Genomic DNA, 15887 nt, shown 5'->3' on the forward strand with positions numbered 1-15887 from the left:
TCAGAAACTCTTCAAGTATAAAGCTATTTATAATACAGAGTAGGATCTATTCATGGATAAAGTAAGTTACAAGCGCACAAACTGAAGCTACTCAACTTGCTTGTTTGGTTCAGGTTGAAAGTACTGAACAGACCATTCCAAGTAATCTACTTCTTCAGCTACTGTTTCTTGATTTTATATTTTAATTCCATGTCAAGACTTTCTCTGAATTATCTTTGTAAGCTGCTGTAGTTTATGAGGAAGCAAGATCTTTTTTTACTGTTTAGATTAGGATCCACCAAACTCATTTCAACAGTTATGCATAAAAAGCAATGAAGACTTTCACTCTATCAAGTAGACAGAGAGGAATTTAGAATGGAGGATAATAAAACTATAAGTCTTACAGATTTAGTTTGGAATTACATTGGTTAATAAGTTTGCAATTAATCAAGGCTCTTTCCCATTTGAATCACTTGTGATACACGTCAGGTAGAGAGTGATTTGTGGGCCTGTTTATCCATTACACAGCTAGCCCAAGTTCACCAGCATAGCTGACCTCTGACACTCGGCTTATATCAATGATACATGATAGCAAAGATGAGTGGATTTCATCTCAGAAGCCAGTTTCAATGGCCTGGTGGTGGCTCCTGTGGTCCCCAGCAGCACAGTTAATCAATTTGTTGATGACGGCCAATGACATTGGAGTTTGCTATCTGTTACAGAGTCAGCCTCTCTGAGTTCCCTCACACTTCACCATATGTGTGTACTAAACTATGTAGCCAACGGGGCAGAGAAGGGAGAAGAAGGGAGCCAGAAAACCTCCACCTGAGTCTTTCCTGCAGCAGTGTCAGGAGCCATGCTCCATTTTGTCACATATGTACACCTTCCCAAGCCACTTGTCTGTGCCACCCCGCATTTTTGCATGACCATCCTCTAGAGAATGTGGTGCTGGAACTAATACTTCCATTTAATGAAGAGGCCCAGCAAGGACCCTGATCACCAAACCTGGCTTGCTGACCAGTGGCCTGGAGGAGATCCTGTTTCACTACCGGTCCCTTGCCTTTGCCCAAAGAGGAAGAATGGAATGGCAGGAAGGGCAGTAGGTCAGGAGTCAGGAGATGTGGGTCCCAGGCCAGGCCCTGTTGTAACAGGTTGGATGGCCTTGGGTGATTCATTGTACACCTCATAGAAAATGTGGAGCTTGGGTGAGAGGGGTGCTTCTTGGTCTTCAGTAGGGGTGACTAGACATGGCTGAACCTGCCTGACGAGCTGCTGGGGTGAACCTGTTAAATAGCCATGAGTGAGATGCGGAGGGGCCTCTGGCAGAGAATGACTGCCAACTGTGAGAATTCTTTCTCAGCTGAGCTTTGGGCCTCTCTGGACTCCATGTCACTGGACTGGGGGAAGATAAAATAATGCCAATTTTACTTGAAAATCTCAGGACATTTATAAAATAGTAGATAAGCACAAATATACCATATGGAGTAAAAAGCAACATTTGCACAAATTTTCAAGTTAAAAAGAAACTTTTGAGACATTCCTTGTTGGAGGCTGACCTCTCCCAGCTCCATCGGTGGACCCTGCTTCTTCATTCTTGTGTTATTTGGTAACAAGTATCCTAAGCAAGGGAGGAGGCAGGCCCATCCAGCCTGAAACAGGAGGAAAGGCTTAGGTGTTGGAGGGGAAGAAAGATCCTGAGCACTGTGGTCTCCATCGCTGCTCTGCCTCCCAGCTACACTCTATGAATTCCTACATGAGTAGGACTCTGCAGCTGGAGATGGGAAACATTTCCTTTGCACCTTGCATGGTGCTATAACCCAATCAGTATGGTCTTGAGATTGCTGGAATGGAGGGGAGCACTGGGGGGGCAGGGCCCTAGGCTGTCACTGACCACCCCACAGCCTACCATCCTTGGGTGGCTTTAATGGTGAACACCGAAGACAGACTTTGCAGGAGGTGGAGGTGAAGTCTGGTGGGGCAGCCATGCCGGAGAGGGTCTGCAGGACAGTCAGCATACGGCCTCCCCGGTTAGTACTGGTCTTGTTTGTGAGCCCATATGAGATATCCTTTGGGGGTTCCCCGAAATGGAGGGGAGAATGGGGTTTGTGGAAGGAGTCAAAGTTCTGAGCTGGCTCGGGGTGGAGGAGAGTGGCAAGAAGAGCCACGTTTTGTGCATGTCTCTTAATGCACTGCTTTTGTTCACACAGGCACTTGAGAGTTGGAATCTCTCTTTTCATTTGTTCCTCTCACATCCCTAGCGATTTATGGAGGTTATAATGGATTGTATTAAATGTTTCAAAAACTCTAATGGAAATTATAAAATGTCTGTTTTCTGCTTTTTGCACACCCAGTTATGGATGTGTTTGATTAATAAATCATGGGAAATGAACTAAATTATTCCTTAATGATCACAGTCTCCTAAGCAGAGAACACATTTCAAGACAAGAGAGGGGGGAGAAAAAGAATAAGAGGGTTTGATGCTGATGAGATTGGTAACTTACATAGCACCAGAAGGTTGCTGGGTTCTCTCCAGAAAAGAACATCTTGCAGGAAGGGGATAAGTTAGCTAGAGCTGCCAATGTCAGGGGAGTGATGGAGTGCAAGGGAGATACTATTGCCATTTGTTCTCATCATTTCAGACTCAGGAAGTCATTAGAGTAAGAGCTAGAGGCAGTGTGCTTGTGGATCTCACTAGAGGGATTTCTGTTTCTCTCTTTTGAGTCAAAGTTCAAGGCAGATAATAAGCATGGGGCAAACCTACCACTGGGGCTTCTTACTTGGGGAAATAGAATTGTTCAGCCCCATGGTTTTCAAACTATAGCCTGCATTACAGTCACTGGGAGGACTTCTGAAAATGTAGACAGATGGGCTTAACTCCCAGTGGTTCTAATTCAGTAGGTTTGGGGTGAGACTGAGGATTTGCAAGTTTCAGAACACCCCAAAGGCTGCTGATGTTGGTCCAGGAGGACTGCACTTTGAGGAACACTCTTTCTCCACTCACTCCCATGTCAGCTTCTCTCTTCCACACTTTCTTCAGTTCTTGTTCCCCATCCCAGCCTTATTTGAATCTCCCTCTAGACTGCTTCATCCCTCAATACCTCTCATACTTTCATCTGTCTGGATTTCTCACTTACCTCCTCCCTCTGTTTTCATATACCAAACCTAGCCATATCCACTACCCCACCTGGCTCTCTTCCCAAACAATGAAAAACTTCATTTTCTTGAAAATTAAAGTGCAAAAGAGACAGAAGGCATAACCAGTGCCTCCCCCTCACTGGCCAGAACACCAACTACAGGCAATGTGGGGCTGTATAGGTTGGCCAGAACATGAGATTCTCCACAGCTGAAAGAGCTGCCTGGGGCTAGTTTAGGTTGGCTGGACTTCATGTGGCAGACAGCAGGACAAGGTTGGCTTTCCTGCTACCAGGAGAGGGTAGAGGACACGGAGTCACACAAAGGGCAGCATTTAGGCAGGCCCAAGTTTAGTGCCCAGAACCTTTGGGGTTTAGAAGTTCTAATGCTTGATGGAGCATGTATCAGAATCCCCTAGAGGGCTTGTTGGATACTTGTCACTGGGCCCCACCTCCAGAGCTAGTCACTTAGCAAGTGATGGATAGAGTGAGAGTAGACTGACCAACTATCTTGATTTTCCCAGGATCAGGGGGGAGTCCTAAGTTGTGAGACCATCAACACTAAAACCAAGGAAGTCCTGAGTGAATGAGAATACATTGATCACCTTATGTGGCTCTGGAAACTGTATTTCTACCAAGTTCTCAGGTGAGGCAACTATTTCTGGTCCCTGGGCTGCACTTAGAAGACCACAGCTTTCTAGTTGCCAGGCAATCACAGAAGGCCTAGAGCTGGGTGCTGTGTCCTTGGACTCTTCATCAGAAGGGCTTCAGTCCAGCCTCCAAATAGCTGCAGCCAGGAAGGTACACATGGACTTCAGGAAGAATGATCACGAGGTCCAAGATTGATGATGGTGAGGACGACTGGTCAGAAAGATGGGGGCAGGGGTGAGAGGCCACCTGAGCTGAGGCTGTGTGTCAGGGGCCTGCCCCAGTGAATTCAGTCCAGGGGCCTCTGCCCTTCTCACTGTGGAATAGGCCCATGGCTTGGGCTGGAAAGGAAGCTGGGTGAAGAGGAAAACATTGTTTCTTCGGGCTAGTACAAGAGTTGCCAGTTGGGAGGAAGAGAAGCCAAGAAGCAATGAAATAGAGATAATTGTAAACTGGATGTCTGTACTTGGAAAGCAGGGTCAGGCCAAATTCAGTGGCTAAGTGGTTAAGCTGTGAAATAGTGCATAATGTCTATATGGGAATCATTTCTCCTCATGCTGACAGGGGGAGTTGTGAGGCCAGCAGCCAGGAGAAGAGGGGAGCATAGTGAAATCATCTGCATCCTACTACCTCCTTTCTTTCCTGCAAGTGACCTGATTCAAATGTAAAGGATCTTGGAGTAGGGGCATTCTTTGGGACCCAGATGGAATGAGACCAGAGGTGACTATTTGTTGCATAAAGAAATGAACGTGAGTGTGAGGCTTTATTGTTTCTGTAGAGTCAGTCACCATTGGACCTCCCTTTGTTTTAAGAAAAGCACTTTCTTACACAGCAAAGCTTTGGCATTCTTGGACTCATATGCAGCATTCTGAGACTTTTATCCCAAGCCTCCCCTCAAATGGGTGATTGGCTGTTATTCTTGTTTTCCTGGCTGGCCTGTGTTCCCCTTGTGTGGCCTTGTTCCTCTTCATTCCTCCTACCAAGAAACTTCTGGGGATCTTGGAACATCCTATTCAATTCCTAAACAATTTCAGTTAGCTATTAGTTGACAATTACTGTTTCATCTTCCAGATAATCAGCTTGTCTACCAGGAACTAACACAGACCAAGCCTGTGCTCACACTTCTGACTGCTGAGATGTAGATGCCAGTATTATGGATTTTTTTTTCTTCCTAAAAGCAGCTCTAATCCTTTGTACAGCCTTTCTTTCCTGAGAACAAATACGGACTCTTGATAGATGAAAGGAGCTGAGCATACCTGCAGAAAATCTCTTTTATTGAGGCAAGCTTGTCTGCCTAACTCCCTTTACCCTTAGGTTAGTTTTTACCCATATGTATTTGGCCTTTTATGCAAATACATTTCAAAGACTTCCTCAGCCTTGGTGGAGGTTTGTGATCCAGCCACAGTAAGCTCCTCTTTTGCTCCCATATTGTAATTTCACTGAGAAATGGGTCGAATCTGGGGGGCTTTGAGTCTATTGATTGGGGCTAGAATCCCCATTTCCTCTGGGCTTTTTGGTTCCCCATTAGTCATGCCTGCAATAAACCAGGGGAATGAGGTTATATGCAGACCTAATTATTAGTGGCAGGCTTTACTCTAAATAGCTTTTAAAATGACAAATCCTACAGTTCTAGAATTATTATGAGCCTGGCGAATGATTTAAGATTTACAGCTGTATGTTTTGATTTCTAAAAAAGGAAGATGGGACAATCTAAGTTATTTGCCAGTCCATGAGGCTGCAGAAGGTCAGTGCTGAATCGCATTTGACACTCATGTTTGTGATGTCATTGTGAACATCTCTTGATTGGTTAGGACCACCTACAAGGCCACTCAGCCAGTAAGAGGCAAGGGTAGATTGAGTTCAGGTATGTGAAAAATCCCATCTGTCTTCCTAGGAAAGCAATAGGAAAAGGGGCTGAAGAGCTGGCCCCGGAGAGGAGTAGGCGTTACCAACCTTAGCTCCTTGGAAAACTTGCTGGGAGGACAAACCCAGATCATATGTAGTACAGCTTAGGGAGCCCCACCTGTCTCCTCAACCCTCTCCAAGCCCTGCCTGCATGATGGGCACCTATGCAGTCAGCTCTCTGGCATCTGGAGTGACGTGGAGCAGCGTGGAGTCCTGCTCATTCCCTGGCACGCAGCACAGCCACGTTGGGGCCCCAGGTTTGAAGGTGCGTGACTCACTTGCAGTGTGAGCATGCCTCATTTCCCCTGGCTGATGCCCTGCTTGCTTGCTTGTTTTGCCGGAGGCTCTGCAGGACTTGGGAGAAGCTAGTCAACTGCTTCTGGAGGGGAATGAAGACTTGGGCTCCAGACCTGAACCACGTGCTTTCAACTACTTGAACTTGCAAAAGCCACTTCACCTGCAGGTTTCAGTGTCTCAATCTCTGAAATGACTGGGTTGCTGAGGATCTTTGCTCTTCATGGGTCACAGGCATTACCATCAGCACCACCTTCGAGCTTGTTAGAAAGGCAGGATCTCAGAGCTTCTCCAGACCAACTGAATCAGAATCTGCATTCAACAAGTTACCCAGGAGATTTTCATACAGTTAGAAGTGCACAGCTTCATTATCTCTAAGATTATCTTCCATGGTTTTGTCTCTAATTCTGCACCCTAAAGAGTCTCTGGGCACCATCTCTGCAGAAATGCAGTTATGGACCAAGCCTCACCCCGCAGGGATTGCCCTCCAATTTCTACATGCACTGTGTAGGTGTACCTTCTCTGTGCCAGCTTTTTAAAGGTGGTTCCAGGGTAGTAGAGGATAAATTCCAGAACTCTTTTCTCTGTGAATCTCTCCTTTTTCCCTAAGGACTAATCCAAAGGCTAGTAAGCAATCAGCTGGAACGGAATTTTAATTCACTTCCTGTCCTGTTATCACATATTTACTCCACCCCCAATTTCCAAAGCCTGGTCAGATGCTCCATCTTTCAAGAGCATGTCTTAATGTGGGAGAAAAACATGTGCCCTATATGGAAGACCATCGTATATACATTTCACTGTCTTTAAGTGGTACAGTAACAGACACAGGAAGGAGAGAAAGAGAGAGGAAGAAGTAAATACAGTGGGAAATTCCCTGGAGTGAGTGTGTTGTGTGAGGTGGGAATCAGCTACTGCTTAGCCAGTCTCAGCTCTTTCAGTCTTTTTTAGATGTGAACATATGTTCTGGGCTGAGTGTGATCCTAGTTTTTTAAGATTTGCATATTTTGAATAATGTGGCTTCTGCTAAGTGAAAGCCACTGATTGCATTTGATAGCCAACCAAAGAAATAGCAAACAGTTTCATTCCAAAAAAGCAAAACAAAACACACAATCGGTCTCATGAAGAGTAGTTATGAGGCCTTAGCACAGAGTCTTCCTGAGGACAGAGTGATTTTGATTATTTGCAACTTTTTCTTCTATGCTCATTTCAGAACCCCAAGTAAGAAGACTTTCACTCTCATGATATCCAGTCAGCTCAGACACGTAAAGAAATCACTAATTGGGGTGATAAATAGGAGTACATGTAAATATAGTCAAGGAAGGTTCTGAATAGGAGAGGAATCTTTCTTTCAATGCCTTAACTAGAATGTTCTATGAAATATTTTCAGATTTCTGAGTCTAGTGGCTTTCTGAGAAGCCAGGCTGGTGGCTGAGGCCAGAGATGATGGAAGATTGCACAGCATTGGGGTAATTTTTGTTCTTCTTCCATCACATCATGCTGTATGTGTTGGAATTTTAGGATTTGCACCACAGGTTCGATGAACAGTAAGATGATGCTTTAAAACTTGGGTTTTAAGAATTGTTATGAAATCACGCAGACTCAGAATTACGTTGTCATGTGAAAACACCAGTCCAAATCCACTTCTTTATTTAGTTAATTGCCTCATAACATAAAAGATATGAGGAGGCTTAAAGGAAACACATACACATTTTGAAAAGTGGTAATATAAAAATACAAAATTAGACTTGGGGAAATATAAATTAGTGGGGCAGGTCAAGCCTGGGTGACAAAGCAGAGCACATCTCTCAGATCATCTGAGGAATGCTGACACTCAGAGTTGCTGTAGTTGGGCTGCACTAGACCCCATGCAACTTTAGCTAAAAATTAAGTCTGGCCTTTTTAAGTTTATGAAGTGAATGACACACACAGCACAGCAGAGACCTAGCTTACCTGTCAGACAAATGCTTGGAGGGTTTCAATTGACTTAAAGCTCAATATGAGCCAGGCTGTCCAAATGGGTGGGGCCGCAAGAAGAGTGATCAGCTCTCTCTGAGGAGGAGAGAGTCCTCTCACACACACCACTGATTGTACATTCACAGTTCAAGCCAACACATTGGAATACAGTTCCATGTGCCCACTGGGCAATGTGGGCAGGGTGGAGTGCTCCAGGGACTCACAGAATCTATCCAGCCAGTCAGAGAAGTAGCAACAATATTAGGGAATGTGTGCTTGCAGGGGACCCCATTTGGACTTTTGCGCTTAGTTCCAATTGTCAGTTCTTTTTAAAAAGGACATTGACCAGAGAAGTGGCAGAGATGGGACTTCTCTCTTGGTATCTAAGCCCACAGCAGCATTGCTGCCATAAAAGCCCCACTAGGAAAACTTCATGGCTTCTCAGGCTCTCCATGATCAGCTGGGGCAGCAGCAGCAATGCTAGTGGCCTGAAAGAATGGTTCAGGGATCTAGATGGAGCCATTCACGTCATCCTCATGGGTGCTTTGAAAGCCTCCGGCATTGCAGCCGCTGCCTCCTCCTGGATATTATCAAGGACATGCTGCAAAGGGCATGAATCTTGTCTTGATTCTTCTCCATCAGACAGGACCTACATTGAGTAAATGAAAACGAAATGTGTCAGCTGAGACTCAAGTTCATCCTTTCAAGCTTGTGTGTGGTGAGACAAGCGTAGTTCTTGAGGCAGCCCGAATTAGGTTTGGAACCTGGTGCTGTCCTTCCATAGTATACTTCCCTTGGACTAACCCTGAAACTGAGGCTCAGTCCTCCACTCCACCCTGTAAAATGGGGATTTAAATTCCTTACTCAAGAGTTATAAGCCATGAATGAAAATAAGTGACTGGCTGAGTGCGCTCCACTGTGTTCTCCCCACCCTTTCTTACAGGCAAACTCACGCCCTCGCTGGGCTCTGGATATGTCCCTCTGTTCCCACCTGTTACATGGTCAGACTTATCACTTCATTATCCTCTTTATCTCTCTACTGGGTTTCCCTCCTCCACTTACCATCCTGTTCAATTTTCTGTATCTCTTCCTCTAAAAACATCTGACCTCAAACCAGCTATGCTGCCAGGTAATAGCTCTGTCTCCCCAATTTCATCACCAAATATTTGGGAACCTCCTTTGCACTCACTCTTTGTACCTCCCAACAGTTCTCCAAAAGTAGCACTAATCTGATCTTTCCCCATCTATTGATACAGGACCATTGCCAAGACTTGTCATCTTTCTGTAGGCTTCAACTTCTTGAAGGCATTTGAAGGTCAGTTCCCCTCAGTCTTAATTTGATCTCCAAGGTTCTTTTTCCTCTTTCCTACCTTCATAGTATCATTCCCTTATTATTACTTGTGACTTCCATTTAGACTCTCCACATTGCCTTCCTCCTCACATTTCTCAAATGTATGCCATGGGTGGGCCAGAAGTTGGCCAACTGCTTGCCTAAAGGGCCAAGTAGTCAATATAATAATCTTTGCAAGGCTCATGATCTCTGTTGCAATACTCAACCCTGCCATGAAAGCATAAAGAAGCCATGGCCAAAGCATAAGGCAATGAACTGGTGAGGAGCCAATAAAACTTGTTTTACAAAATAGGAGGTGGGTCTGATTTGGCTATGGGCCATGGTTGGCCAGTGCTGTCTGATAGAAAGAGAATGAACAAGAGGTAGATATAAAAGGTTTTCTCTGACAAGTTGAACAAGTTAATTCACCTCTATGCTCCTTGTTATCCTTATCTATGAAAGGGGAATAATGATGATGGTTATTATGCTAATGGTACTTTCCTCAGGTGTTGTTTACAGGGGAAGCAAGAGAATGTGCAGTACCCTGCGGCTTGGTTCACTGAATTTTAGTTTTCTTTTCTTTCTACTCTCCTCCCTCTTTTGGTTCTTCTCTCTGTTCTCACAATTCCCGTAACCTCCCCTTTTCTTTCTGCCTCCCTGCCTTCTACAATCTCATTCACAATCATATCCATGTCTGACTTCTCTTCTGAGTTAAAAATCTGTACATTCAAATTTGGACATGGTGGTGCACACCTGTAATCCCACATCACTCCGGGAGGCTGAGGCAAGAGAATTGAAAATCTGAGCCTAACCTGGGCAATTTAGCAACTTAGCAAGTCCCTGTTCCAAAACGAAATTTAAAGGGAATGTTTATGCGTGTGTGGTGGGGGGGACTGGGGATGTAGCTCAGTGCAAAGGCCCTGGGTTCAATTCCCCGTACCACAAAACAAAAACAAAAAACCTACATATTTGATGACAATCAGGTAGTTGTGCTCCATTTTTTTTTTTTTTTTTTTTTTTAGTTGTGCTCCACTTTTACCTAAAACTCTCTGTGTTCAAAAGAAAGTACATCTTTTAACCAAAGGTGCCTTCTCCTGACCTCCTCATGCTATGGAAGTCTTTGGCATTGCTTCCCTCCTGGAAGAGACTGGGACAGGCCTCTCCCTCAGCTGCCTCTGCCCTTTTCCCCTCCACTCAAGGCCATCATCAGTTAGAGTCCTTACTACTCTTGAATATCGTGTCTATATCTCTGGGACTCACCTCATTTACCCATTGTGCCCATCATGCCAAGTTACTTCTTCTCAACCAGAGTGGAGTCACATCATTCTCCAGTCTGTAATGTCATTGAAGGCTCCTCCATCCTCACCAAAAATCCTCACCTGGCATTCAAAATCCTGTATGGTCAGTACTGAAGGCCCCAAATAAACCCCAAGTCCAATGTGTTTGTTCTGCCTTTTCTGGACGGGCTAATTCTTTTGTCTGTGCAGCCTCTCCTTTGCCTGGACAACCCTCCTGGGCTGTCTCTGCCTGTCACATTCTTATCTCATCCCTAGGAGACAGGCCAGATCTTTAAAACCACTGTGGCCAGACACATGGCCACTTGCCTCCTCTTGAGGCTCTGTGATCCATCCTAGTTTTCAGAGCCTACTTACTACTGTGTTTATCTGCTGGAATGCATTTTTCTCTGTACTTTTGTGAAGTTTTGTGTGCTTGCATTTTCTCTCCCTTTTGATTAAAAATCTCTGGAGAGATTTGACAAATCTTTCACTGTGTACCCGGACCCAGCACTGTGTCTGCCTGGGCCATGAGCTTGCTGAGCAGCTGCAGGGGCCTTTAGCCAGCTCACCTTTGGGCAGACTTGGCAGCTCCCCTGCCTCCTCCATGGGCAGAGCCTGTCTGTTGGGAAAAGCCAATGCAGAAGAACAAGTTTCACTTTCCAGAGCTCTGGCTGTGAGTGAAACTTCCATGCTTTTGACTTTGATTCCTGGGCAGTGAGTGTGCTTGTCTGGGTCAGAGTGTGTTTCTGGCTGGGTGTGCAGCAGGTGTGAGGGGTGTGAGTGTATGTCCATGAGGTGCTGCGGATGTGGAGGATGTGATTAGGTTTATGTAAGTGTGTGTGGGTGCTGTGCTGTTGTGTGTATGAACATGTATGTACAGTATATGCATATAGGGTGCGCATGTGTTAATAAGGTGAAAGAGGAGACTGTGTGCGTGCATTGGGTATGTTGGATGCACGGGAGAGCAATAAAGGAAGTAGGCATGCATATAGAGTACATGTGCATGTTTGTGGGGTGTATAGTCTCAGATATCCTGTTGTAAAAGAGCAAGAGTCCTCCCCTGACTTTTTCTGGGGACTTACTCTTATCTATTGAAAAAGCCTAAGAAATAGAAAGTAGAGCAAACAGTTCTGAAAATACAGCTACTGAGTGATAAAATCAAAGGGCAAATGTCATGCTTGGTACCCAGTCGGAGTGTAGAAATGAGCCACTCCTAAGCTTCTGGACTGCCTTTGAGTTTCAGCAGCTGGGCTGCTCTCATTTCCAGAGAAGTCACAAGCTGCAGGTTCTGCTCTGTCCATACTAGACCAGGAAAGTGACCTCCTTGTGTCATGAACCGGGCAGGGCAAGTCCTATTCACCTTACCTTACTGAATCCTTGAAGGACACACAATGAACGGTGGCATCAGCTCTGAACTGAGAAATCTACATTCTCTCCTTTTCCCCCACTCTGAGAATGGAAGAACTGGCAAAGCCAGTTACCATCTGCCCATAAATCATAAATATGACTCATGATTACACCCTGGCCAAAGGTCATGGAATTTAAGGGAATTGACACTAGCTGTTTGTGAGAAGTGGTTTTCAGCATCAGAGGCTTGCATTCACACAAAGCCTTACATACAAGTTCAAAACATAAAACCACCAAGAGCACTGCTGCTCTGATAAACTGGAGGAGTGCAGGGGGGAGTGTGGGGCTGCTGGAGTCCTGCCTCTCACTGTGCTCTCAGCCCATCCTCCTGCCCCTTCCAGTTTGAAACCTTCTTCCCATGAAGATCAAAGACCTCATTGTAAAAGGAAGGAAAATGAATTGTCCAAGGTCCCAAGGGGTTTGGTGTGCAGCCCCATAAATGAGCAGCCTCCTGAACAGCAAGTCTCAGCCACACTGACCTGTCACTTTGGGCCAACCCTGAGACCCTGCATGGGATGGAGGGACAGAGAGAGGCTGGATGGACAGGCTAGCTAGCTTTGAGGGCTTCCTCAACATGGAGTTTGGAGAGTAAAAGAGTGAAGGTGCTATTTGCATGTGCGTTCAATGAAGACTGCAATGGGTCTTTCAACTGCTAATGTGCTGAGCCTAAGCAGAAACCTGGCCTTCTGGAGGAGCACATACCCTCACTTCTACTGACAAACCTTAATACCACATACACTATCTTAAGAGTTGATAATAATGGTTCAAAGGTGAATGCCATGGAGGAAGTTCTCCCCTTCTCTCCTGAGCCAGCTTTCTGCATTGTGACCAAGGTTTAATGATGTGCCCGTTGCTTTACGGAGCCATTGTGTTGAATAGATAATAATCGACTTAATCTGAGTAGCATCCTTAGGAGGGAGAGGTTATTATTAATCACATCACCTCCACTTAACAAATTTGGAAACTGGGGCATGGAGAGGTAAAGTAACTTGTCCCTCGGGTCACATAGCTAGAAAGGAACAAAACTGGATTCAGGTCAGAGACTGTTTGGAACTTGGCCCGTGGTCCTTACCTATGGGCTGTTAGGTATCTGTTGGCTGAGAGAAGGGTAAGCAAAGCAAGGAGCCTCATGCTGGCCATGGGTCTCAGATCCGCAACTGGTGGCACTAAGCATGGTCACCATCTGAGCTGTGGGCTGGGTGGTCTTTTGGACACACAGGTCCAGTTACGTCACATTCCACCCCTGCTCACATCTTGTGTGTGTCCCCTCTGGGCAAGTGTAAGTTAGTGTCTTATTGTCCTTAGAGTAATAAGCAACATCCTTAAGGGGCTCTTCAAGGTCCTGCCAGATTCAGCCTCTACCTACCACAGGGCCCAACTCTCTCTAGCATGTGCCCTCTGCCTTTCTGTCTCCCTGCTCCTCCAGGACTTATAGCCAAGTCATTTGAGTATAGATTTTTCCAGGCCTACTCCTCCTTTGGTGTTCAGCCTGATGTCACCACCTTCCGGGTCCATTTCAATAGTGTATATTCTTATGGCTTGATGCTGCTTTCCTTCCTGGTCCTCACCTGACTTTGTTATTACACTGCTATTAGTGTGACTATTTGGTTGAGACACGTTATTCTCATCTGACAGTGAACTCCCTGAGAGCAGAGCCCTCATGTGTCTTGGAATCCCTAGGGCCTCACACATTAGCTGACCTGTGCCAATGAAACAGCAAACAAATGAGGGTGATGGCCCCTGCTTTGAAATTTCATAATGCAAAGTGTGAGCTGACCTCCTCCATTACTAGCTTCAGGGACTCCAAGTATTCCCAAATTGGATTCTGGTTCAGTTTACTCACCCCAGACCACATGTTTAATAACAGCACTTGATGTTTGTGGGAACCACATCATTTGGAAAAACTCTTTCGTGCCTTACCCCTGTTTGGTCCTTTCAACAAAGGCGGGGAGTGCTACCTTCCATTTACAGCATTTACAGTTGAGAATACTGAAGCTCACAGTGTGGTGCAGCCTGCCCAAGGTCACCCAGCTAGGTGTGGGAGCTCAGAGTGGGTCCTAGGTATCCTAATATCTCGTCTCTTTCCTTATCACCTACCAGGCACACCACAGAGACCTCCTCAAGGTATTGCTCTTTACTCTCAGCTCAGAGAGTGATAATTTTCCATAAAAGGTATAATCATTATTTCCTTCTTCTAATTCAGCAATGACCTTTGCTTCTATATCTCCTAATCAAAAGGGAGTGCCTGCCTGCACCTGAGTGCAGGTCCTGGGCCTGGCCCATCTGGGGAAGAAGGAATGACAATCAAACCTACCAAAGCTCTAATTGCAGTCCCCTGGGAACACTGCCCATCTTGAATTCAGAGTTGTAAGGGCCAGACCAGCACTATCTTCTGGACACTATCTCTATGGAAACTATATTACAACTAGTTGCCTCTTCGGCACCATGTAGTTAACTGAGCTGCTTGCTGGGCTGTGACACACAGCTCAGCCCGATGAAAACCATGAATCCATGGTCTGTTGACTTCTGGATCTGAGGCTGGCCTGGGCATAGATGTTGGCTGCATGTAGTGTGTGTGAGAAGGTGGGTTAGGGAAACTACTAAGTGGACACAGGGGCAGGACCTGACCCTGCCTTTTGTGCCCAACCTGGGCAGATACAGGAGGAAGCAAGTGAGAAGGGCCATTCTGTATGGTTCTGCTCTGCTTGCTCCCACACAGCCCTGTGCACACCCCTCCAGGCATGCAAGGGCATACACAGTCACTGGAGAACTTTCCATCCTTTCCTTTTTTGTTTTCCCCAGCAGGGATTTCCTCCAATGGAGAATCAAGATGGGTTCTGTTCTTTTCAGTTGCAAGCTAAAGCGATAACTTTCCTTCTGCATGGCAGACGGGATTGTTAATGGTATACCAGAGGTAGAAGGGGTTGTAGAGCAGTTCTGTCTGGCCTCTCTGAAGAAAATGGTTCCCAGAGAAGAAATACTTGCTCCAGATTCTCCTGGCCGGTCCAGCATAGCACAGACTAGAGCCCAGGTTTACAGAGTCCCTAGTTAGGGTATAGTCCAGCCACTTGCCTATTTTGTCCTGGCCTGTCCCTTCTTGTCCCAGCCTCCCTGACCACCCTGCCAGGCAGGACTTGTGTGCACTCACCTGGTCCCCTTGGGACATCCTGGGTGGGAACTGCAGCATGTTGGTGCCTGTCAGCCCCAGGCTCATCGCTGCATGTGGCACATGCATCCCTCTGCTGCCCATGGCCAAGCAACAAGTCCAGTTTCTCAAGAGGCACTTTGATATTGAAGGTGTACCAGAAGACCCAGAACAGCAGGCTGAATGCCAGGAGCAGGGCCCCTGTGTAGACCAAGAAGTCCCAGTAATTCAGTGTGGCAAAAATCCCCAGCAGCAAAAGGACCAGGCCCACAGCGTCGCACAGGAGACCAAGGACAAGGATGAGCACACAGCGCCCAGGATGGCATCTTCCACAGGGCCTGCCCAGGAGCATTGCCCGGGAGCCACAGGAGGAGTCCAGCTGCACTCCTGGGGCTGATTTGCATGTGAGGTGGCTATGCAGCCTGCTGCTGCCTTCTCTCTCTCTCTGTGGGTGTGGGCCAGTGAGTGAGCCAGCATGTCTTGGAGCCACAAGGAAGTACACATGGGTCCACTTTTATGAGTCTGGCAGCCAGTAGGGCATGATAGCTCATAACTGTTTCATGGACCAGGAATGAACCCAACCAAAACAATCTGATGTCACTGATGATTGGGCAGGTCATCACTAGAACCAGCCCAGCTGTGTGGCAGAGGACTCAGGGTGCCCTTGAATGGGTTTGACAATTCAGGGGTCCTGTGGCCCTGGAGGGGGGGCTGCTCCATGCCTTGTTCTCTGATGTAGGAGCCAGAGAGCTGAGTGTCCTTTTCTGAGACTCAGTGGCTTCATCTAATGGGATAGAATAGGGTTTTCTTCCCTGTGC

At 46.3% G+C, this 15887-nt stretch overlaps 1 protein-coding gene across 1 annotated transcript; it reads right to left on the minus strand.

Annotated features, from left to right (window-relative positions):
• Positions 1-3603: 3603 nt before the first annotated feature.
• On the minus strand, positions 3604-15421 carry Tmem238l (transmembrane protein 238 like). The gene is made up of 2 exons (XM_021238268.2): positions 15073-15421; positions 3604-8559 (listed from the first exon to the last, which is right to left on the minus strand). Exons 1-2 carry the CDS (start codon positions 15419-15421, stop codon positions 8549-8551), a joined length of 360 nt encoding a protein of 119 aa, XP_021093927.1. The 3' UTR covers positions 3604-8548.
• Positions 15422-15887: the final 466 nt, after the last annotated feature.

The sequence above is a fragment of the Heterocephalus glaber genome, unplaced genomic scaffold, assembly GCF_053883595.1.
Source record: "Heterocephalus glaber isolate CG9 unplaced genomic scaffold, H.glaber_assembly_v1.0 deba00001564, whole genome shotgun sequence".
Lineage (NCBI taxonomy): Eukaryota > Metazoa > Chordata > Mammalia > Rodentia > Bathyergidae > Heterocephalus > Heterocephalus glaber.